The 24,393-nt window shown below is 48.4% G+C and overlaps 3 protein-coding genes across 5 annotated transcripts in view; 1 reads left to right on the forward strand and 2 right to left on the reverse strand.

Moving 5' to 3' along the window:
• Positions 1-11,791, reverse strand: part of crebl2 (cAMP responsive element binding protein-like 2) — a 49,193-nt gene extending 37,402 nt beyond the window's left edge. Inside the window, exon 1 of one of the 2 annotated variants that reach the window (XM_035401917.1) lies at positions 11,730-11,791. The gene's annotated coding sequence lies outside the window, so the exon portion shown is untranslated. Of the gene's footprint in view, positions 1-9,140; positions 9,219-11,729 lie in introns of those variants that run through there. The other variant, XM_035401913.1, reaches the window with a different exon arrangement.
• Positions 2,490-10,797, forward strand: LOC118219062 (cadherin-related family member 5-like). The gene is made up of 15 exons (XM_035401898.1): positions 2,490-2,563; positions 3,928-4,042; positions 4,390-4,598; positions 4,865-4,921; positions 5,264-5,356; positions 5,516-5,602; positions 5,886-5,996; positions 6,238-6,408; positions 7,049-7,139; positions 7,244-7,350; positions 7,707-7,907; positions 8,352-8,483; positions 8,882-8,960; positions 9,159-9,358; positions 9,683-10,797. The coding sequence occupies exons 2-15, from the start codon at positions 3,976-3,978 to the stop codon at positions 10,259-10,261; spliced, it is 2,184 nt and encodes a 727-aa protein (XP_035257789.1). The 5' UTR covers positions 2,490-2,563; positions 3,928-3,975; the 3' UTR covers positions 10,262-10,797.
• Positions 10,453-23,179, reverse strand: LOC118219066 (tetraspanin-8-like). Of its 2 annotated transcripts, XM_035401903.1 has the most exons (9): positions 22,755-23,179; positions 18,938-19,000; positions 18,390-18,509; positions 16,531-16,605; positions 16,311-16,406; positions 15,923-16,045; positions 15,458-15,541; positions 14,932-15,049; positions 10,453-11,818 (listed from the first exon to the last, which is right to left on the reverse strand). In XM_035401903.1, exons 1-8 carry the CDS (start codon positions 22,809-22,811, stop codon positions 14,981-14,983), a joined length of 687 nt encoding a protein of 228 aa, XP_035257794.1. In that variant the 5' UTR covers positions 22,812-23,179; the 3' UTR covers positions 10,453-11,818; positions 14,932-14,980. The 2 variants fall into 2 exon arrangements, with proteins under 2 accessions (XP_035257794.1, XP_035257792.1); XM_035401901.1 differs by lacking the exon at positions 10,453-11,818 and having other exon boundaries at positions 14,279-15,049; positions 22,755-23,178.
• Between the last annotated feature and the right edge of the window lie 1,214 nt (positions 23,180-24,393).

Raw genomic sequence — 24,393 nt, forward strand, 5'->3', positions numbered from 1 at the left:
TTTCCCCACGGCGTGCCAGCGTGGCGGCGTTCTGAACGCTCTGAGCGCCTGAGGCGCGGAGGACAGGCCTCGGGGTTCAGCCCCGCGGCGTGTCCCCATGGAGACGCCTCCGGTCTCTCTCGGCGAGCGATGCTGTCACACACAGCTCAGCTCACAGAGGGGAAACGCACAGCACATAAACCCAACTGCTCATTGGGCGGTCGTGTTCAGGACCCGGTCCGGGCCTGGCGCAGTCCTGGCTCAGCCATTAACATTTAATTAAAATGCATATCTGAGAACCGCGTTTAAACCACATTGGTCATATTTACATCACGTTATGTGACATTAGTTATATTAGCTTCACTGTGCGTATTCTTCGTTAAAAATATAACATGCGTAAGGTTCTGGATTTCAAGATGAAATGCAAGAGAAGTATGATTTCTGTGCAAACACATAATTGCTTTTCCTTCTCTTTGTGTGCACTCGGTGTTTGTAAGGTGGACGCAATCTCATTCCCACAATATCCATTTGTTTGAAAATCCCTGACTTATAATTCATTGCATAAATATAAAGACCAGCAATCATATGGGCACTTCAACCCAGGCAACAACTTCTTTGGAAAAATTAGCATATAATGGACTCATAATTTTAGCCTTCCTACCCTCAAATCTTGATTCAAATAGACACGTAAAAAGTGAATTCCTGTCTTATAGTGCCCTCTATTGGGGCAAAGCAGATATTGCCTGCATGAGTTCTAGAGGCCAAAAATTTTAATTAAATTAAAGAGCCCAAAATTAAGAGAGAAAATTGGCTGTAGCATCAATCACCAAAGCCAGAATTCCCACAGCAGTAAACGAGAACAGGTTATTTACCAATATAACATACTCTACAGGCAGGGGTTCCAGCTGCAGTCAGTAATGAAACCCATCTGTACGGACTATGTGCTAACACATTATTGCTGCGTGTATCACTACTGTACTACATGTCATTTGTGTTATTGCCTTTGGATGTCTGTAATAATGTGCACTGGAGCAACGCAATGTTTACGGGGACATTTCCATTCTGTCCTCAATACCCAGAAGGGCATGAAAACGTAATAAAATCTCAGACGCATACAGGCATTACTCACGCAGTTTAACCACTGTGGGGAGTAACTGCTCTGCTCACTGAAGTCTGTGATTGACTAATCCCTTGTCAGTGGTAATTACTAAGAAGCGGTGCGCTTTTCCTTAATGCTTTTTAAGAAGGTGGAGACGTGAGACTCGCATATGCAAGTGGAAAGGGGCTCAAATGAACAACTAAATTTCAAGGTCAGCATACATTGGCATAAATGAGAAAGTCTGTAATTTTACACTTTCACATGAATCATTAGTTTGCAGATACATAAATACACACCCACTGGTATTCAAACAAGCAAAAGGACAACCGTAGCCATCTTTTATGAGAGCAGAAAGATAACGGCAGCATCATTGCGCCAGTTAACAGGACAGACCCCTCTTCACAGCGAGCGGAGCGAACGGCCAGCCCTGCGTGAACTGCGCTTGATTGACAGCTGGCGGAGGGCAGCGCCGTATGATAATCTAAGTCCTCTCAGTTCCTCTCAGACGCTCTGAGCCGCCGGACAGTGCCAGACCCCGCCCCCGCCCCGTTGAAAGCTCAGCGGGCCTGCTCGATTTAACCTGGCTCCGCCCCGCCCCCCCCGAGCCCCGTCTGCTGTCGCCCTGGGTTACACGCAGCTCTCCCCGGCGCTCCGCGATCCGCGCGACTCGGCGGCCATGCGGCGAACATCGAGAGGACGGCGCGGCGAGACCTCGCGGGGGGTCCCGAGCGGGAACTGAGGACGGCGGTCGGGGGGGGGAGACGCCGTAAGTGCCCACAGACCCGGTGTCTGAGCTCTGTGTGTGTGTGTGTGTGTGTGTCTGTGTCTGTCTGTGTCTGTGTGTCTGTCTGTGTCCTTGTCTGTCTATGTACAGCAGTGTGGTGTTTAGGGCCTTCTGAGGATCAGAGATTTACTTCACCTTTACCTTCAAGCCTGACATTGACATTGAGTTAAATGGAAGTTAAGGTTAATGTTTCTTTTTTCCATTTTTGTTCTTCTCCAAAAGACAAAAGGAGGCATCAAGAGTTAACATTGCTGTAGCCAAAAGAGTTGTGTGTTAAAAGATTACTCAAAGTTTTTAAAATGTCATGTTTCACACCTTAGCAAGGGCAAATTCATTTACAACATTTAAAAAAAATCTGTTAACACTTCACAATTGGTTTGGTGTCAAGTTTACTAAGAGAACAGATTGTAATCAACATACTGTGCTGTGAAAGTTATAAAGAGCTCAGATAAATGTTCAAGGCACTAAGGTTTATTATATTATATAATATATGGTTATTAATGCAATATTGATAAGGCGGAAGAAAGCTGTGTGAGTGAACTCTGTACTTTCAGGGTAGAGAAGCAGCAGCTGGGTTCCTAGCAGACGCTCTCCTGTGTGTGTGTGTGTGCGTGTGTGTGTGCGTGTGTGTGTGTGTGTGTGTGTGACATCACCGTGGGGAGGTGTGGAGATGGTCATAGCAGAGGCGGATTACACTGCGGGTAAGTAGTAAACTGCTGACCAAAGTGAGAGAGAGAGACAGAGATAGAGTGAGAGCAAGAGCGAGAGCGAGAGAGAAGGAGAGAGGGTGGTGTAGAGAGAGAGAGAGTGAGAGTGAGAGAGAGACAGAGAGAGAGAAGGAGAGAGGATGCTGTAGAGAGAGAGCCAGAGCGAGAGAAAGAGAGAGTGAGAAAGAGTGAGAGTGAAAGACAGAGGGAGAGAGATAGAGAGAATGGGTAGAGCAGAATGAGCAGCTGTGCTGGGAGGGGAGATTGATCTATATTCCGTTATAATCCCATAATCTGTCACTGTAGCAGAGACCTACATCCACTAGAATACTAATTATGCCACTAATCCTCACAGCAGGCCTTGACACAAGAGTCTCTTCACCACATTAACTTTGATTTTCTGTGCGCAACTTCAGCATACTGCAATGCAGCAGTCCATTTGACGGGTTAAACTGATTTCCACTACAAATTTCGTGGCTCATAGAGTCTTTACCACAGAAATGGGCACAGGAAATCACTAGAACCTACTACGGGCTTTATTTATGAGGGCCTTATTGATTGCCACAGTTTTCCAAGTTTCCATCTGATCATTAATTCATTTTAAACGCTGGATGCCTTTTTATGATTACAGCATTGTGGACAGCACTTGAATTTGACTTTGAACATGACGTCTTGTCTAAGGATTAGAAATGCTACAATGTAAGACGATAAAAACGACGGTAAAACATTCAAATGCTCAAACATTCAAAAACAAGAAAGGAACGCACCCTGCCTCATTTCCTCCTTATAAAGAGAAACAATGAGACCCATCATCATTGCGCACTGTCTTCCGCAAAGCTCATCATTCACTGAAGGATAATGGCGGGGTCGTGGTCTTGGCAACAAAGCCAATTGGCGGTAATTATTGCTGTTCCGTCCGTACCGAGCGCAACGCTGAGGCGGTTTGGCCCGCGCGGCTCCTCAGACACGAAGAGGGAAAGGGAAGAGGTTTAATGCGGATTTGGGGGAATTACACACGGGGTGAAAGGGCAAAAGAAGCCCGGTGAAGGTCAGGCACGGGGAGGGCGCAGTGCATAGGAAACGGGCTTATCTGAGTGAAAGCCACGCTACCTGATGTTTCCTGGAAGCAACTGCCATTATTTAAACATAAACTAAGGGATTTCAGTTTAAAAATAAATCCATGGAATATTTACATATTGGCTTAGTATATCTCATTTTAAGCCAGTTGATAAAGCATTTTTAAATTGGTGGTTTAGTTCATTTAATTGCTTTTTTGGCTTTTATTCTCATCTTTGAGCTTGCTTTTCTTTGTTCTTGAACATTTAAACTCCCTGACCCGAACTTTTCTCTTATTTCAGGGCTGCTGTTTTGCTGGAATTATATGACACTTTTAAAGCCCTGTTAACATGCTGAAGCTGTGGGGAGCACTGGTCTGCCAAATGGCAATAAATATCACCTGCCACATCGTCAAAGGTAAGCATCCTATTATTACTACAAGAGTGACATCATTTACTTTGACCTACAAGAAATAGCAATGTGTAAAATTTATAAATAAAACAAAAACTTGTAGTCATTTAAAACTTCACAGAACATGTTAAAAAGTCCTGATAAAGTATTGTTCTCATTTATGTGTAAGTGTGTGTGTGTGTGTGTCTGCACTCTTCTGAACTGGCACAAGGGTTGGCAGTGATGAGACCAGCTTGTGAACATAATCGGGCATTCCAAAATGGAAGAAAATGCGGAGAAAATATAATTATCAATCATTAATCTTAAAAGCAGCACTTTCACTCACAATCCTATCTGATCAATTTTGCTGACAGCCAATGTGTGCCTTGGAGGTCAGGACATCTTTGCAACAGTCAGAGAAAACAGTCCACCTGGGGAGTTTGTCGCAAACCTCAGCATCGCTAAAGACCCAGGAGCCAATAGCATCCGTTTGTGCCTCACTGGAGACAACGCTGATTGGTTCTACCTGGAGGCGAAATCCATCAGACTCAACACATCTTTTTCAAGAGTGCTAGATCGGGAGGTGAGAACAAGGATATCAACATTACAGCTAGCGCAAGCCAAAGTTCATATGAATACTACACCATGATCGTAATGTCAACTACTGTACACAGCATTGTCACACTATGTTGCTATCAACACAACCAATTTTATCAGGATAAGGACTCGTTGAAGAACGTTCATTTAAAGTAAGTTGTTAAAGTGCAATATTCTGTCCTTTCATATAGGCCTATATATATCTTTCCAAAGCACCTTTCAATCTGTGTGACTGATTTTATTCTATTTAAGGTCCAAGGGCCTGTTTTAATTGCAGCATTAACATGCTATGAAGACGACGCCATACAGGTATGCCGTTCAGCTGCAAAACACATTTAAGATCCCTGTCCAGCATTACAGGCATATGCAAATCTTCAAATACACAACTGAGAGCCACTTCTTTCTTAGAGGCCTAAACAACAAAGCACCTACGCTCAGTACTGATTAACGTTCAAACAAACCAACTGCGTAGTCACAAACACGACAAATGTTTGTTTAGGGAAAAAGCTGTTTTGCATCATGCACTGTGACAGGAAACTTTCGTTTTTTCTAATCCTCTTTCACCCTGTATCCTCATAATCTATCTGAATGCATTGCAGCGGCACTGCTGTGTACTGTGACGGTTTCTCATGGTAGGGGAAACTCTTTCAGAGTGAATACAGGATTGTGGTGGAGATCCTGAATGAAAATGACAACCTGCCAGCCTTCTCGGAGCGGACCGCCCAGCCCTTTGACGTAAGCGAGGTACGATTACTCCTCCGTCGCTCTCACGCCACAGACACTTCAGCGAGAGGAACTCGTTCCGCTTTCCACTCCTTTGATTCAAAGGTCTGCAGGCCCTAATGCACACTCGCACTTCCCCCGTCTCCCTCTCTGTTCCCTCTCTCACATCCTCTTTCCCAGCTGACGGCAGTGAACACCGTCATATTCACCGTGCAGGCCAGGGACGCGGATAATGACACCATTGCGTATGTCATAGACGCATCATCGGTATGTAACTGAGCGAGGAGCAACGCTCCCTTATGAGCAACAAACATGCCGTATTAACCCTAAGAAGAGTAGGTTTTTAAATGCAGTGTTCTAGAACTCCACTGTTTTTCGTTACCAGTAGTGATTGTTACATCAGCATTAGAATGTTCGGGTAGGAACATAGTCGAGATCTTACACCTCAAAGGGTGAAATGCAAAGTTATGGTTTATGTCAATGTGCTTTCTTTGTCAATATCTAGTTCCTGCTGCTTCATGCAAAACCTCCTCGTTTGCTTTCCATGCAGACTGATGCCAGCTTTTTCAAAATAGACCTGCCTAAGAGTGGGAAGGTGGCGCTGGCTCAGCCTCTGGACTACGAGACTAAAACCAGGCTGCAGTTCACCGTTTACGCCGTGGTACATCACCTCACCCCTTCTCTCTTCTGAACTGCATCACTGTGCATTCTTACGTGCTTTTCTGCTCTTTCAACTCTTAAAGTCACTTAAAACTTGTTTTTTATGTCTAGAATACACTGTACATTTGTAGGCCAACATGAGTTCCAAACCCAGACAGAATGCGTCACTGTCTAGATTTAGTACACAGTACTGGTCACTCCTGGGCTGTGAACCCATAAGTTTTGTTTTTCCTCAAAAATAGGAGATGAACACCGAGGAGAGGTACAGCGCCACGGCCAACATAACGGTGAATGTTGTGGACGGGGACGACCAGTACCCCCAGTTCCAGCCCTGCACCGTTCCCTCTCAGGAAGAGACGCCCCTCGTCTGCACCAGTCCCGTGTACGTGGTGAACGTCACTGAGAAGGAGCAGGTACCAGCCTCGCTGTCAGGGCCCCCAACCACCAGCGAGGACACCGAGGTCGCGTCCTCGGCGTGTCTGTTCATGTCTGTTTCCAAAGCCTACGTTTAATTTCACTCTTTAGCGAGGACATCAGCTGCGGTTCATTTAAGAGGAGGCAGACTGTTCTTTCACATTTTCCCAAATGCAAGCCTGATCCAGAGGCATTATGTGCTGCATTCATCCTCAGTTAAATGACTAAATTAAAGGGGAAGAACCCCTGGCCCAACCCCCACTCCCAACGTCTCTTGACGTTTTTTTAGGTATTTTTTTTAGGTCTTGGTTGTTCCGCAGCAGACGTGCATGAAAGCTGCCACCAGCACATTAACTCTTCAGTTATTCACTGTGATTCTCACACACAACATTCCATGATAAATTTGCATACTCACATCATCAACCGTGTGCAGTCAGTGCCTCACTGCTTCGGCGGCTAAGCTAATTCAAGCCAGCATGTGACAAAAATAAACTAGCCTAATGACATGCAATGCAACAACAGGGCGAGGCAGTTCTTCCTCATTTTCTGGAAATTCTTTTTGGAGTTAAAAAAAAAAAACTTTTATGACAGCAGAGATGTGCAAGAGGTCTACAGATATAAATGCACGTCTGTTTGCAGGACACCATCTTATATTTTTCTCCTGGTCCAATTCACGCCGAGGATGGGGACAGGGGTCTGATGACCCCATTGGTGTACACCATCCTGTCAGGTGGGTATAAACCTCACAAAAATGACAAAATATTACCAATAGGATTATTACTAATGCAGTATCATCTCATTCTGAGGCATCATAACACGTTCTGCATGAAGCAGGTGCGGACAACGGCAGGTTTCGCATTGACAACGAGACCGGGGAGGTGGTGCTGACACAGCGAGTGGAGAACAGACTGCTGACCCCCAACCTCAGACTGAGGATCATGGTGAGCCCCAACGCAGCGCACGCTTCACAGCTGATCCTGGGTCAGTTTAGCCACGCTGTCCCTAAAGCCTAATGGTTTACAGTGAGTGCATATGAGCTATTCACATATACAGCAGCCCAAGTTAGCAAGGCATTCCTGAAATGTAAAAAAACCTGTAATATCACATGCTGTGTAATGCGTGTGTCACACCCACACCTGAGAAGCAGGTTCCTAAGAGCCGTAAAATTTAGCCTTTTAAGTGATCAGAAAGCGGTCATTTTCTCGGTAACTCTGTGATAATCGCACCACGCTGCGTATCCGTGTAACAATGTCTCTAAGGCGCTAGTCACTGCGGTCTTCCCCCCCCCCCCCCCCAGGCCTCCCAGCGGGACGACCCAAAGAAGTACGCCGTGGCGACGGCGCTGGTCCGGGTCCTGGCCGAGAACCGCTTCCCGCCCCGGTTCAACAGAACCGCCTACCGGGGCTTCGTCACGGAGAGCGGGAGCCCGGCCGCGCTGGTCTCCACCTACGGGGACGCGGCGCTGGTCATGCAGGCTGTGGACAGAGACTTCGGAGACGTGCGCTTTCAACACCCCCCCCCCCCCCCCCCCCCCCCCCCCGCCTTCCTTTAAATGACCCCTCTGTAGTACTGGCTGCCCGGGTGTGGCACAGGAAATCACACAGTTTCCCGTGAAGCCTTCCGCTGCATCGCAGCACAGGCACTTAGCAGAGGCTCTTATCCTGAGTGGCCTCTGTAAGAGCGCAGCATCAGTCTCCCTCCACAGAGCGTCCTGACTGCTATCACACCCAGGGGCACCGCAAGGGATTGTGGGCCCTGAGGAGATCTCACATTGGGCCCCCACACCGTATTGTTTGAGGGCCCCTGTCAGTCATGGCCTCCGCCTCCCCCTCCATACGGCACCTCTGATTATATTGATGATCTACACCAAACAAAAAAGACATGTATATTTGTGCGTATCCAAGCTCACTGTGTTCTTACACTCCCACTCATCCTGTTTCAGGGAATGAATCCGAAGATCCATTACTCTCTGAGGCCAAAGTCCCACAGCACGGGTCTCTATCAAATCACACAGGAAGGACTGATCATCGCCAGAGCCAATCAGCTGCGAGCTTTTGACAAACACCTCCTCGAGGTGAGCGAAAGCCAGAGACGGCATTACATCATTACAAGGAATATCATTTCTATTTCCAAATAGTAAAATATCTTTTGCATTTTACACTAATATAATAATGTATTTTACATTTTCAGTATGATTACAATTGCCTGTTGTATGGAGGCTGAAAATATAGGCGGACCGCTTTACAGCATTTCCGTTATAAGAAAGTGCTAAACTTTATATAGGGCAATAAAATAAAGCTGAAAGCAGTTTCAGGAATCCATCCATTAAGTAAGAGCAATTTTTTGTTGTCATTTCAGATTCAATTTCATAAGAGATAAAACTCAAACCCATTAAGTATTAATGCTTTAAGAACGGGAAGCATGACAAATGCATAAAGAAGAATTGTGCTTGCTAATTAGGATATTTTACAGGTGCTTGCGACAGACCAGGAATCGGGAGAGGTGGTGAACGCCTCCGTCAGCATTGAGGTCCTGCGAAAAGGCCGACCAGGTGAGCCAATTTACAGACCAGCCCTTTCTACAGTACCTTCAGCTGAGAATGCACTGAGCCCCTGGTCCTCCACCCTTCCCAGCATGCCGTGCTCGCACACGAGCGCCACGTGAGTGTAAGGGCTAACGGCAGACAGGACGGTGAGTGCGTGAGTGAGGCGTATTTCGCGGCTGAGCTAACCGGTGGGCCTTTCCGCAGCCCCCCTGAGCCCGTTTGGCGAGGGGCGCCTGTACGGAACGGTGGCGGTGGGCGCGGGCGTGGCCGGGGGCCTGGTGGGCGTGGTCGTGCTCCTGCTGGCGGTGGTGCTCTGTCTGATCCGGCAGCTGGCCCGGGCTCAGCGGCGGCGGCGGGAACCGGGGGGGCTGGCCCCAGCAGCGGCGGGAAAACTGCCCAACGTGGTACGAGCCGGTCGCCAGGAAACAGAGCTCCTAAACTCCCCCCACCCCCCACCCCCCACCCCCAATAATGGATCTCAATTACAGCACACAACATTCCAGAGAGAAAAAGCCGACCGCTGTTCTTTCACTGTTTTACATTTGAATATTTATTCATGTTATTACAATTTTGTGGCCAAGCAAGCTTTGAAAATGATCAACCATCCACCGCTGTTCTTTTCTTAGTGACAGATGAGAAGCAGCCTTGGCCCACATGCATGAGGAAGGAAAGGAGGGATGGATGAGAGGGGTGTGCAGTGCACTAAATGGCTTTTCCATTATCTACAGGTCAACCACAGAGGGGCCACGCCTCTCAGGGACGAACTGTCCTATCACAACGAGGCATTCGCCTCATGTGACGCGGCGAGCTCCGTCCTGCAGGGCAAGCACGGAGTGTACACTCGAAAGGGATCGCTGGCGCCCGCGTGGAGCGCAAACAGGGACGAGCCCGCCCCCCAGGACGAGCCTCCGCCCCTCCCGGTCCCGGACTCGCTACCCAGAGGAGCGACGACGTCCATTATGACCGACGGGAGGACGGCGAACAAATCGGTCCCCAAAACCGTCTCGTTTCGGGACGAGGACGGGGCGACCCCGGAGAACGGGCCCGGCCTGGCGCGGGTTCGGGGGGAGCCGACGCAAGCAAACGCCCAGGGGGACGGCGCGGCGCGGTCGCCGCGGGAACCGCTCCTCGGCCAATCAAACGAAATGGGAAAGGCGGCGGTCGGGGGGCGCAGGAAGGACCAATCAGACGGGGCAAAACAAGGCGGTGAGGACACGCCCCTAAAGAGGTTAAAAGAACCAGCGGGCAGCGGTGATAATGACAGCAATGAGGAGATTGAGGTCCCAGAGAACCCATACAAGCTATGAATAACGCATGAGGAGAGACCAGCGGATAATGGGTGGCACACAGAAGCAGCAGCAGTAAAGATCAGGACCGGAGAATCTGGCTAAAATGACACACAGTCAGACGGTGCCTTGTGGGGAGAAATCTCTTCCTTTCCTCCGGAAGACGCGTTATTGAAAAAACACCAAAAAATAAAAATCGACCAGGACACTGCTACAATGCAGGCTAGGCTTTATTTGTTTGTTTTTTTGTTGAAGATACATAAAATTCTGATTGCATTGTACATAAACTGTATTTCATGAAGCCAAGGTACTGTGTATATGGACAATCATTTCAGAAATGTTTATACATAATGTTAAAATAATTAGTCTGACCTCAACATTGCTAATCCTCCAGTGCATGTTCACGCATTTCGAACAGCAAGTATTCTTAAAAGCAAAAAGGAACACTGTCAAAGACATCGTTTGCTCGAAGATTTGTGCGATGATATCAACAGCCTTAATGTCGTCACATTTCATTCAATTTAAAATGTAAATGTCATATAAACGTAATTGCATTACATTTAATAGCATTAAAATGTTATTTACTAATGCGGCGCAGTTTGACAGGCGAGCACAACTGGCATTTCAGGAAATGACTTCAGAGGTTCACAACAGAGAGCAAAAGAGCCTTTGTCTCACATACGCTATGTTCTGTTTGTTTTATTTTTATTGAATTTGCATTGTACAGTAGCTGCACATATTTTGGTACTCTATTGCCCTTTCGTAGCCCCCCCTTTTATAACACACGCCTGAAAATTACAGACCCAAAATAAAATGGTTTCTTTAATCCTTTTGACTAGAGGCATAATCCTGGTCTCTTCTGTTTTCCAAGAGCTTATTTTCCAAGAGTCAGAATTACTCTAAATATTACCGAAACAAAGGATCAGGAGCTGAAACACAGTGGGGTTTTTTTTCCCTCGCCTAAAAGATTTTTTTGAGTGGATTACAGATGCTTGTGGCTGTGCCTGGTCAGCCCAGAAACACAGTGGAACCACAACCACAATGCTGGAAAAATCCTGCTTCCAATCTGATGACATAAGTAAAGACACAAGCTGAAACCAGCTAATACTGCCTGCACTCTGAGCCCAGTTTTTTTCCACATAACTTCATTAGCGAATGCTAGCTCATTAGCTAATGCTAGTTAAAATGTCCCTTGTGGGGTCAGATGTTGAAACAAACACACTTTCAGCTTATACACCCGCTTCCCCTACGATACGCAATTAATATCACCTCTGTGATGTCACATGTCTAATTTGTGTTAATATCATAAATTCTGGACAATTTTTACATAATTACACAAATATACATATATGCATATATGTATATATGTATGTATGTATGTATGAAATTTTGCTTGTGTTTGGCTCCAGTTCTCCCAGCTTGTTTCTGTATTCTAAACATTCATAGCTGACTTATAAACCAGTGAACACTCCACCTAAAGGTAGGTTACCTGCCACCCCAGTAAGTTCTGATGGTGTTGTTTGTCGCTTGTTGACTTTGTTCAGGTACAGGTGTGAGAATGCCCTCCTCGTCCATCACCTACAGGTGTGCAAACAGAGAGATGCATATCACCAGTAAAACACACGTTCAGTATTCTTCATTTCTCCCCCCCACCATTTCACATTTCAGATTTGAAAAATCATCTGAGCAGCCTGTGAAGGCCTGGAGGCAACATTGCACTGTTTTTGGGATTTCACAGAAATGTGATTCCATCGCTATAACAGGTGCTGCGGTCAGCCTGCGCGCCCTAACATGATGCACGGTTACTGAATGTGTGTGTGGGCGGCAACTGGAAGCCATAAAAATGTGGTGAGGAGTGGAGTGATGAGCGTGAACTGAGTCAGATGTGACGTAGCGTTCTGCACTAAGAGCTCCGCCCCTTTCTTTGGCTTTAACTACCCTTTTCCCTCCTTTCGATGAGGAGGACAGAGTGTGTTTCGGAAAACACACCAACACGAGACAGAGTGAGAATGTATAAAGTGCATAAGAAGTCATGTTACCAACTGGGTGACCAATCAGGAAGCTTGTCCTCTGCTGGGATTTTGGTAAACCTCGTTAAAAACCATGCTACATTACAATATTGTCTTCACAATAGAAGACATACTGGTACATTTTTTTCAGAATAAATTTTCATTCACATAATTGAGTAATGTTATAAAACAAATCTATCCATATGTACAGCCGCTGGGAGCATATGTTACCTGAAGTTCATTTTATAATTTTAAAAATTTTATCATTCTGATCATGAACCTGCGACAGTCCCTATACCAGCCTTTGTAAAGACAGAAGGTCGTCTAGAAGGTCACGCTTGGCACACAAAAGCTGCATATGCGCACGTGTCACATATTTGACTGTAAAAGCAGAGGCTGACAGACATAGGGGCACCCAGGCTCAGACCTCCCGTTTCCTTCCTTTGTGCATTTAAATCTGTGCCTCCGCTGCACGTTCAACCCAAAGGCCCGATAGCGCATCACGTTTAGCTTTCCTCTCTTTCGCACGCTAGCGCATTATTCATAGCCTACCTCTCCCTGTCTGGAGCCGCCAACAAACAGCCACGCCATCCACGTCCAAGCAGAAGACATATCCTAAACACAGTATACGTGCTTTACTGCACGGACACAGGGCCTAAAGACTGCGCATACGCTTTAAGTAAGGACACACAATTGAAATGAAATGGCCCGAAAATGAACGTCTTTGTTACTGCTGCATTTTGTAATAGGCAATATCTACAGCAGCTTGCACTGGGGCAGTGTGGGAGAACACAGAAGCCCATAAAAGTTCAGACAGTAAAGAGTTTCCGCGGTTCTGTAATAGAATGAGGCGCGTTTTACTGGAATGGTTCACTCGTGCGAATGCACTCAGGGGCCGAGGCCGAGATCAATGGGTAATGGAACCCGAGTGCTATTTCCAGAGGTTCTTTAGTAACACGGTTAATGTTCCCACACGCTGTAGAGACCAGGTGCACATATTCATTAGTGGCCAACGAGAACCCGCATGTGACTTCAGGTCATGGATCTGCGTGGGTGAGCGTACGCTTGCTGCCAAAACATTCAGCTCACCTGGTTCCAGCAGCCGTCTCTCAAAAGCTACGCTGATTCCTGCTTTGGTAGATTTAAAGTGCAGATTCACACAAACAAAAAGATCAATACGTCCAGCGAAAAATAGACACCATGCCCCGATAGAGGTCTGCAACTCCGGTTTTGGAGAGATACACAGTTGCTGCTTTTTTTCCCACCTTAAAAAAAAAATCACCAACCAATTCAGCCCCAACAAATCAGGTTCGGCGACTTAAACCAGGGCTGCCCAGCCCTGTTCCTGGAGATCTACGTTCTAAGAAGTCTTCATTTTGACCCTAATTTGGCACACCTGATTCTACTAAATAGCAGCTCAACGAGCTCTCGAGCTGTTGAATGAGATGTGCTGTGTTAGGGCTGGAGATAAACCTGCAGGACGGCACATCTCCAGGAGAAGGGCTCAGCAGCCCTGGCTTAAACTATTACCTCTTTAATTAGTGTTGAGTAACAACAAAAACCAGGAGACCCTGCAGCTGCCCAGGGCAAAGGCTACAGGCCCCTGTCCTGTGCCAATATACCTGAAGATCCCGGTAATCAGGCACATTGCATTACATTATAGGCATTTAGCAGACGCTCTTATCCAGAGTGACTTTTACATAGGATTTGCATTGCATCCATTTACACAGCTGGATATATACGGAAGCAATGCAGCTTAAGTACCTTGCTCAAGGGTATGACGGCATTGTCCTACCCGGGAGTCGAACCCGTGACCTTTGGGTTACTAGACCAGGTACACGCATAGCACACTGACGCACTGTGCCCTGTGGATGGCGATTAATCTGTAAATTCACAAGTAAAGACGGCGGTGGCTGCTGTCCGGTCCACGTGGAGGCGTCCGTGCTGCAGAACTGACAGGAGGGTGTGTGTCTGTGGGTGTACTGTGTGTGTGCGTGAGAGAGAATAAGTGGCAACTTGTTGGAAGGAGCACATTTAAAATCATCCTTTATTAGAATTTTTTATTACACATCCCCCCTCCCCCCCGGTCTAATGAATAAGACAACTGCGGATAAATTTATTGCACTTAGACAGGACGTGCTGAAGACTAAATGCATACTGACCACAGCGAGTGAGGTTTCAGTGCCGAGACACTTACCAGAAAATATGACCTTTTCTTTACAATGTATACGCCCAAGACAACCGTATTAAATATGCAGTGCATTTACACAAAGTGATGTACTGTGTGGCTTTCATATAGTTCTTATATAAAATTAACTATTTTTGTCCCACTCAAATGTCAAGACAGAGACACACAGAAAAGCAACATCTGCACAAAAAAAAAAAAAAAAAAACCCCCCCAATCTGTGTGACCATAAAATACAGGTAAAAACAGGACCCACGGCCGCACTGTACGAGACTAAAGACACAAGCACACAGTTTCATGGTTACCACGGCTACCCCACCCCACCCCGCCCCGCCCCACCCCGCCCCTCCCCTTCCCACCGCCCCCCTCGCTCAGCCAGTCTGGAGCTGGGTTTTTACAGGCACATGCATCAGAGCACAAAACAAGGATATCCACTATAACTAAACAACGTGGGACACAACGATAACACCTGTCATTCGTCGGTTGTTCTCGATCACCTTCCTGAAACGCACGCGTGTTCCTTAGAGCGTCCGGCCGTCCTCTTCGTTAGGCGGTGCTGGTCTCTGCCTTGCCGATCTGGCAGTACAGGACCATGGAGAAGATCATTCCAAACAGCTGCAAACGCAGGAGAAGGTAGGTTACCAACCGATTGACCAATCAGGAAGCTTGTGCGCCGGGACTGGGAAAACCCTTGTTAAAAGCTACATGCTACATTACTATTTGCTGCATAATATTTATTTATTTTTTTAAATTCTCATTTTAAATTAAATGATTATTAAAATGTCTGTTTTCAAAACACCATCCATTTCAGAGGTGGTTATTTTTTAGGTTTTAAAATTTAAAAAAAGGAATTTCAACTTAAATTAGTAGCTCAAAAGCAAAGTACAAGCACGTTGCAGTTACAGATTGAATGAGACTGAAGCAGGCAACCCTTCAGCAGAGGAAATGGACCAGAAATGGCCTGCTTCTGAAACCAGCAGGTGTGCAGTCATCAGCACTGCTATGCAGAAACGACGGCCTTACCATCAGGACTGCAATACCGAAAGCTATTCCAAGAGCCACGGTCAGGTTCTTCTTTAACAAGGTGGTCACAAACTCAGCACACGGCTGTCAGGACCAAGAGAAGTATTATTATTATTATTATTATTATTAATAATAGATTACTTGGATTGTCATATTTTCACATGTAGACACTTCACGTGTTTGCACATTTAGACATGAATGGGATTGACAGCTCATACACAGTAGTGTTAAAAAAACATATGAATCGGCACAAAATGTTTGGGACTATTTCTCGGTTCCTCTTTGAGCCATTCGCTCGGTCTCCACACCTCTTCTTGCTCCAGATCTGCGAGGTCAGAGCACATTGGCAGCAGGCCGAGCGCAGGGGAGGCCTGCCCCCACATTTAGGAGGTCGGGGGGTGGGGGTGCGGTGAGCTGAGATGCTGAGTGAGGTGGCGAGCGAGGTGGCGACGCAGGGGCCCTCACCGTGCTGTAGACCTTCTTGCCTCCGACGGTGCTGCACGCCGCCGTCGTGTCGTTGCAGTTGCAGGAGGAGGGCACCTGGCTGCCCCAGTCCTCGGGGCCTTTGATCAGCCCGCAGCACTTGCCCTGTGGATCGGAGCGCGCACCGAAGCGCCGCGTTTCAAAAGCCATCCCGCAAAAAGGCACTGGACTGACAATTACCCAGCATGCACGGCTTACGATTCCAAGGGCACGTGTAAGTCCCAACCATCATGCGCTAGAAGACTACTCTTAAATAAATGGCAACTTTTAAAAAGATTCACAGGGAATCTGACAGAGCGATGTGACACTGTGACAGATGGATGGGTGGTTAATTAAGTTAAGCGGGAAACGCACGTCGCACAGGCCTCACCTCCACCTCCAGGGCCTGGATGTCCGTCTGCGTGCTCTCTGGCTGGTCGGACAGAGGGACCAGATTATTCAGCTGCTCTTTGATAAAATCCGTGGACTGAAAGAGGGGAGGGGAGGGGCGGGTTAGAGAGCCTCAGGAAGTGTGCAGAGAGAGAGACAGGAAGTGTGGGGGTGGCGCGCGGCGGTGTGCGGCGGTGTGCGGCGGTGTGCGGCAGCCTCACCTTGTCCTCGCCCACGGCCCCCAGGATGCCGGCTGCCAGCAGCAGGATGAAGATCAGCAGCAGCCCGATGAAGAACTGAAACAAACGGGCCGAGCTTGACTGGGGTTCCATCGCTGCACTGCTACATGTGACTAAGCACCACTATGCACCTGTCCATTTCTGCATGCTGCACTTCCAATACAACTCTGCACAAGGTCATGGGTTCAGCTTACCAGATCAGTGTTGCGTGTCCGTCCCGTATGAGGTGTGTTTTTGGGGCGGGGCTCAGGTCAGTGCTGTGTGTCTGTGCTGTATGAGGCGTGTTTTTGGGGCGGGGCTCAGGTCAGTGTTGCGTGTCTGTCCCGTATGAGGTGTGTTTTTGGGGCGGGGCTCAGGTCAGTGTTGTGTGTCTGTGCTGTATGAGGCGTGTTTTTGGGGCGGGGCTCAGGTCAGGTGTTGCGTGTCTGTGCTGTATGAGGCGTGTTTTTGGGGCGGGGCTCAGGTCAGTGTTGCGTGTCTGTGCTGTATGAGGTGTGTTTTTGGGGCGGGGCTCAGGTCAGTGTTGCGTGTCTGTCCCGTATGAGGTGTGTTTTTGGGGTGGGGCTCAGGTCAGTGTTGCGTGTCTGTGCTGTATGAGGCGTGTTTTTGGGGCGGGGCTCAGGTCAGTGTTGCGTGTCTGTGCTGTATGAGGCGTGTTTTTGGGGCGGGGCTCAGGTCAGTGTTGCGTGTCTGTCCCGTATGAGGTGTGTTTTTGGGGCGGGGCTCAGGTCAGTGTTGTGTGTCTGTGCTGTATGAGGCGTGTTTTTGGGGTGGGGCTCAGGTCAGTGTTGCGTGTCTGTGCTGTATGAGGCGTGTTTTTGGGGCGGGGCTCAGGTCAGTGTTGCGTGTCTGTGCTGTATGAGGTGTGTTTTTGGGGCGGGGCTCAGGTCAGCGTTGCGTGTCTGTGCTGTATGAGGCGTGTTTTTGGGGCGGGGCTCAGGTCAGCGTTGCGTGTCTGTGCTGTATGAGGCGTGTTTTTGGGGCGGGGCTCAGGTCAGTGTTGCGTGTCTGTGCTGTATGAGGCGTGTTTTTGGGGCGGGGCTCAGGTCAGCGTTGCGTGTCTGTGCTGTATGAGGTGTGTTTTTGGGGTGGGGCTCAGGTCAGTGCTGCGTGTCTGTGCTGTATGAGGCGTGTTTTTGGGGCGGGGCTCAGGTCAGTGCTGCGTGTCTGTGCTGTATGAGGCGTGTTTTTGGGGCGGGGCTCAGGTCAGTGCTGCGTGTCTGTGCTGTATGAGGCGTGTTTTTGGGGCGGGGCTCAGGTCAGTGCTGCGTGTCTGTGCTGTATGAGGCGTGTTTTTGGGGCGGGGCTCAGGTCAGTGCTGCGTGTCTGTGCTGTATGAGGCGTGTTTTTGGGGCGGGGCTCAGGTCAGTGCTGCGTGTCTGTGCTGTATGAGGCGTGTTTTTGGGGCGGGGCTCAGGTCAGTGCTGCGTGTCTGTGCTGTATGAGGCGTGTTTTTGGGGCGGGGCTCAGGTCAGTGTTGCGTGTCTGTCCCGTATGAGGTGTGTTTTTGGGGCGGGGCTCAGGTCAGTGCTGCGTGTCTGTGCTGTATGAGGCGTGTTTTTGGGGCGGGGCTCAGGTCAGTGTTGCGTGTCTGTGCTGTATGAGGCGTGTTTTTGGGGCGGGGCTCAGGTCAGTGCTGCGTGTCTGTGCTGTATGAGGCGTGTTTTTGGGGCGGGGCTCAGGTCAGTGCTGCGTGTCTGTGCTGTATGAGGCGTGTTTTTGGGGCGGGGCTCAGGTCAGTGTTGCGTGTCTGTCCCGTATGAGGTGTGTTTTTGGGGCGGGGCTCAGGTCAGTGTTGCGTGTCTGTGCTGTATGAGGCGTGTTTTTGGGGCGGGGCTCACCAGCATGAGCATGCACTTGTTCTCTTTGATGGCGCCGCAGCACCCGAGGAAGCCGAGCACCATGATGATCACGCCGATGGCGATCAGCAGGTCGACCCCCGGGAGGGACCCACCGACGATCTGGAATGCACAAGAGCATCTGAGAAGCGTGGCCATGTGACCTTCAAGAGTTTTATTTCCCCCTCTTGCTGAAAGTACCGTACATTTTATGGGCTTATATTCAGGCCGATGTCATTCATAATAAACAGCACTGGTGGGGAAAACTTTAAAAGCACATCATTGCATCAAACTTTTTGTCCTCCTTCAAAGGAATGTTGATATGAATTTTCCAAAAGACAATGTGCCAAACAAATGATTGTTTGGAGTGACGGGTGCTGCATGAGTTCCGGGCAAGAAAACGAAGTGACCGATATGGACCATCAACGGTAGTGGCGAAACAGTGTGACAGTCACATTCATACACACGGTCCCGTTCACATTCACGGTCGAAGTCGTGCACAATCACGGTCACTCCTGCTTATGGTCACGGACGCAAAGTGGTCGCCGTACCTTGGATGAATCCTTGTCCACTTTCAGATAAATGGATACACCGAGGATGATGCATCCGCTGATCTGGAAGAAACAGACAAAAAACCCATTGAAAATAATCAAATACAAAATCCATTTGAAAGAAGCTCGAGTTAATGGGCCCAGATGGTAATGCGCACTGAATGCCAAAGAGACTTTCAGGTCCAATATATCCCCACAGCGTCCACAGCATCTGGAAATGCCACCACCTCCACCCCCGTCTCAAAACAACACACATGTGGAACACCATCTTGCTGTGCATTATTATCCAAATTTCTGATACAGATTCACAAAATGTAGCCCTTAAAGCAACTAAGAGGAGGTAATACACTGGAAAATATTTACAGAAAGAGAAGACTAGCAGATCACATGCAGTTATACAACACCACGTTACTTCCATCTAGGGGTGGTGTTGAGAAAATGTGGGAAATCCCCTCACAGAACTAAGATGAACAACAGCAACACATGAGTGAAACTGAATTGTGATCCATAGGCATTTATACGACACAGTCATTCTGTGCGTCTTTCTGAACTGTCAGCCAACACAGCGTCAGCCACAAAAGCAACACTTACATTCAGAACCACTTAATTCCATGGGTGGTTTCCAAGCACATAAACACAGCATAAAAATATGTATTTGACTTTTTGGGAGGCAAATATGCTGGCCAAAATTCTGCCCCACTTTCCTTCATTAATGCTGGTGTAGTGTGTTTGGTGTGACAGGTCTCTAAAACCTGTACATATTATATAAGCCTGCGTGTCAGGAGGCACGCTGGGGGAACGTTCCGCTTCGGCTCGGTTGCGGCGAGACCCAGCCCCTCCTCCGGACGATGACGTCACGTGTTTAGCGTAGCGGCAAACGCGTGGGTGGCAGGCCCTCCCCCAGAGGGCACGGCTCGCAGAAACTGGGGTTTGGCGGCGTGTTGCGCAAGAGCGAGGTTTCTGCTCTCCCGCCGATAAGCCGCGCCTGTCCAATGCAGACAGCGATAACCTCGCAGGCCCCACAGCTACGTGCAGAAGCTAACCCCCCACCCCCCTCCCCTCCCCCCAGCACTTGAGGAGGCTATGGAGACTCTGTTCACGCAGCAGACTGGCTGTGTGCTGCCTGACGTCCTTAGGGAGGACACCAGGAAGCCGTCCTGCGTAAGGAGAAGCTGCAGCCATACATGGCTTCTCAGTCTGTTTACAGGCATGAGTAATTTAAGAAGAATTCCAAAGTCAACAAGCAAGGGAAAAAGGGCTAAGGCTGTGGTGTAAAAAGAAGTTTCACTCAAGCCGCTCACACTTGGACAGGGTTCATTGGTTGCTGTGACTCACTATTGTGACAGGATAGTGATTCATGAGGGAAAAACTTTCCATCCATTACAGAGTGAAATTTCCAAACTGAACCACACTGCTATAAAATGGATTCTCATCCACATGTGTTGTGTTGTAATCCTGGTGGCCAGAAGTTAGCCGAAACTCTGAAATAGCAGAACCAAAAAAAAAAAACAGCAAATATCAAATATTAATGTGAATGTGATACAGGATCCTCTCGATACAACCAAGGAAAAGCTGAGGCACTCTTAAAAACAGGACACATGACCATGTGTACTTCCTGATTCCTAGAAGGTGAATCATCTCATCTCATGAGCTCCTCTCATGTAGGTATTGGTACATATTTTTCCAAGCTAAATCTACGGCGTCAAGGCAAATGTGTACTGATGCTGATGACAGCTCTCTGCTCCCCTGCAACTTGTGGCTTCAGCCGCCACTGTTTCAGGGAGCGGAGCATAAATATTGATTCAGGGGGGGTCATGTGACTGCGGACAATAGCGGTCGGCTGCGGAGCGACCGCGTTAGTAACGCGCGCTGCGCAGCTGCTGCGTAACCCGAGATCTGCCCGCGCCAGGTTGCCATGACGACCCCGGCGCCGCCCCCCCAAACCCAACGCAAACGCCCCATCCGCGGAGAAAGAGGCGAAGGTGCTGACCCGTTAACCACCTGTTGGGTCTGTGAGCTCGTCTCACAACACCTCTGCTCACGCACAAGGCCAGGCGTTAAAAAAAGTGAATGGCACCCGACACAGACAACATGTCAGCATTGTCTGTGTAATGAAGGGACACGGTAGTTACTGAATAAATAGAAACCTGTTGTATGGCAGTGAACATGCAGGAAACTCATTAACGGGAAGGGGAGCGGTGATTTACAGCCACATCACAAACGGCTTCCAGAGGCCGGCAGACACAAGCCAGGCCACCACCGTGGCTCCACTCCAAAACCATTCCCCTCCCGTACGAGCAGGAAGGGAAGACAACAGAGTGTCAACACGGCCAAAGGCAGCGTGGCGGTGTCCCAACGTAACCTGAGAGTGGGAACACCAGCAGGAAAGAAAAAAAAAACAACAGGCTGCCGCTCAGCCGGTAGGACCTGTCCGCGCGGTTCTGACAACATATTTCACGCGCTCCGTCGGTGCCAAGCACGCTGGGTAATCCACCCGGCCAAGAGAGGCCCGGACACCCCACCCCACCTCTTCGGCTAAAAAAAGAAAAAAAAAAGGGGGGCAGTTTCTTTAATGCTAGTGGGCAGTGTTCGACGCTAACGGCTAACATCTGCACCTTCGTCTGTGTGGAGCGGCTGGCGGTGCTTCTGCCGCCCCCCTCCCGGCACAGCGTGTGCCTGACTGTGTGCAAATTCAGCCTCCCGGCCCGATCGCCGGCATCAAAAGCAGCGGCCTCCACTGAGCAGGACGCCTCGCAGGGCTGCTCCGGGACGTCGTTTCCATGCTGAGAACTCGGCTCGCGCGCCTCTCGGCCTGCGCGGCGAAGCCCTGCCAGCGTACGGGAGGCTGGAGTAAACAGCGTGGGGAACAGGCAGCGGCCTCAGAGCCAGGGGGAAAAGCTGACGCGCTCCGTTTCCTCTACCCGCGCCCCCGCTCGCCAGCGAGGCTCGCGCTAACGCGACCGCGCGCCGCCCAGATCACCGCGCCGGCGCTCTGGGGACACGCCCTGTGTTTGCTATGGCGACATCAGTGTTTGCATACAAACGCAGTCCTGGCAAGTGGTCAGTGTAGCGAGACCTCTTTTTTTTTTTCCCTCCCCCCCCAAAGGTAACCTATGCAGAAGCACCACCTGTGAAGCCCTGCTGTAGTAGTGTAGCTCCTTGAAGGACAGCATACTGAGAGGTCACTGGGAGCCCCCCACAGCCGAACAGGTGGCCTGTAAAGCTTTGAAACGCAGGTGGGTGGGGGAGGTGGGGGGGGGGGAGTGGTGCTGCGCGAGGGTGTGGAGTGCCCCCCCCAGCCCCCCAGCCCCCCAGCCCGACCCCTGGGACCAGCCTCTGCTCAAACAGTACTGAAGCAATAGATCAGACCTCATTACCATTGATCTGCTTAATGTCTTTTTCGAAAGGAAAAAGCTAATGCATCATGGGAGTGGCCTTTCGCATGCCATCTTCTTCAGAGCAAAACATTGCTTTCAAAAAACACAGTTGCCTTTCACCGCCTGTCCTGTGGCTCTACGGACTCAAACTGCACATCCTGACTTTTAAATAAATAAAAAAAAACTTTTATTTAAAATGTGATTAAACATAAGAAGAAATAAATAGCCATGCTTAGGCAACAAAGTGCCCTTTCAGTAAAAAATGACTACTTCAACAAGCCAAAACCTCCTCCCACATCTCATCTTAATGGGTGCTGAAGCAAACTCATAATTATTTTAAGCTTCATACGCACACAAACCGAAAGTAAGTATTTAGTAGTGTTTTTGTTGTTTGTTTTTCTGGTTAAATTAATAAAAGAAAAAGGAGAGCAGGCACTTACCCAGAAGAGTAAATTAAAGAAGAAAAGGCAGTACTTGATGCATTTGCTGACGGCCATGGTTGCGGTGGTTGTCGTGTGGGACTCGGTTCTGGGAGAGTTAAGCAGGCGGTGGTGGTGTGCGTCCGAGTGTGTAGCGCAAACTGCCTCCCCGCCAGAGACTGAGGAGCGAGAGAGCTGCGGAGAGCTGCCTCCTACGCCGCCTTTCAGAGCTGGTGGGTGTGGTTCCCCAAGGGCTGTTCCCAGATCAGTTTTGCTTACAGGCTCAGGCTAAACAGGGTTACGGAGGGGGTTTTTTTTTTTTTTTCTTTTTTTTGCTCTATCTGGAGCCAGAGGTAGAAAACAACTTTGTCACGCAGGAAAATATGCACTGCTACGTGCCTGTGGGAGCTTGTATTAATGGCTTCTGTTTGCTCTGCAGGCACAAGTGTGGTCTCAGAGACACTGCATTGTCTGTTGGAAAAAAATGTACTTAATTGATAGTAGAGATTGCCTGGCTGGAACGCTCAATCGGATAATTGGAGAGCAGGGCTGCTTTCAATTGGCAAAGTGCCACAGTAAGTTTCACAAAGAGGCTGATGGGAGTTGCAGTCTGCAGCATGTCAAACACACTTCAAAATCTCAAGATGTGGACTTCAGTTCCTAGAATGCTCTCTGTGAAATTATTTGTGAGACTCTGGTAATGAGGGAAGGAGGGTTTTGCACTAGTGACCAATCAGATGAACATGGCTTAAGATTAGGGGCCAATAAAATGTGTAGGGCTTTGAAGTTATTGAGTGGTTTCACGTTCAGGATTTCAGTTGAATCCAGTTAAATTGTTGGACAATACAGTCCTTTTTCTGAAAAGGTTTATGCTAAATTAAAAATTAAAAAATAACTAAGAAAAATTTATTTAAAACATTTTCAGGCAGATATGTTCTGGAGGAGAGAGTGTCACAATAGATTTGGGTATTAAAATAATGAAAGTAAAAAAAAACATTTTAAGTTGTGAAGTGTAATAAAGAGTAGTTATGGTAGAATGATATACTAATGATATTTTAATGTTAATTAATATTCATGATAATATGAATTATATTAATGATATATTAATATGCACAAGTCTCTTAATAGTGTTGTGAAGAGTAGAGTATTATTTGAAGCTGAGATATCAAAAAATAGTAGTTGCTAGTTCTCTTCCATACTTAGATTTTTTCTCAATGCATGTTTTCCTTAATAACTCATAAATGACAGGATTTCCTTCCACCACCCTTCCGATCCGTTGTAGAGTGCCAGGAGGAGCAGCAGGCCGGCTGCCAGTCATCCAGCTGGCCATTAATCTGGTTTAGCGGTGGTACCATGGAAACGCGTCCGCTAGGCAGGCTTCCGGGGTTGCAGCGATCCGCTTCCCACAAACTCACCAGCGAATAAATCACCCGGTCGCACGTGGAACCAATTGGGGCCCTCTCTCGGAGGCCTGCTTCCCCTCACGTAGGACAATATTTGGAGAAGGCTTGTGGGAACTGACGGAACGTGCGCGACGCGTTGCAGATCAAGCGGACGGGTAGATGAGACGGAAATGCCTGCTGCTGGATTTCTGATTGAAACAATGAGAAATCGGGGCGCTCAATCAACACTCGCTGGGCAAATGTTTGCCTTACGGACA

The sequence above is a fragment of the Anguilla anguilla genome, chromosome 19, assembly GCF_013347855.1.
Source record: "Anguilla anguilla isolate fAngAng1 chromosome 19, fAngAng1.pri, whole genome shotgun sequence".
Lineage (NCBI taxonomy): Eukaryota > Metazoa > Chordata > Actinopteri > Anguilliformes > Anguillidae > Anguilla > Anguilla anguilla.

Bases quoted from the DNA above. Each gene is read 5' to 3' on its own strand.
- LOC118219062 (XM_035401898.1), top strand. From the start codon at position 3,976: ATGCTGAAGCTGTGGGGAGCACTGGTCTGCCAAATGGCAATAAATATC. The intron at 4,599-4,864 runs GTGAGAACAAGG...ATTCTATTTAAG, and splicing joins CAAGAGTGCTAGATCGGGAG to GTCCAAGGGCCTGTTTTAAT. The intron at 8,484-8,881 runs GTGAGCGAAAGC...GATATTTTACAG, and splicing joins TTGACAAACACCTCCTCGAG to GTGCTTGCGACAGACCAGGA.
- LOC118219066 (XM_035401903.1), bottom strand. From the start codon at position 22,811: ATGGCCGTCAGCAAATGCATCAAGTACTGCCTTTTCTTCTTTAATTTA. The intron at 16,606-18,389 runs GTGAGCCCCGCC...CGTTTGTTTCAG, and splicing joins ACAAGTGCATGCTCATGCTG to TTCTTCATCGGGCTGCTGCT. The intron at 16,046-16,310 runs GTGAGGCCTGTG...TCCGATCCACAG, and splicing joins TCCAGGCCCTGGAGGTGGAG to GGCAAGTGCTGCGGGCTGAT.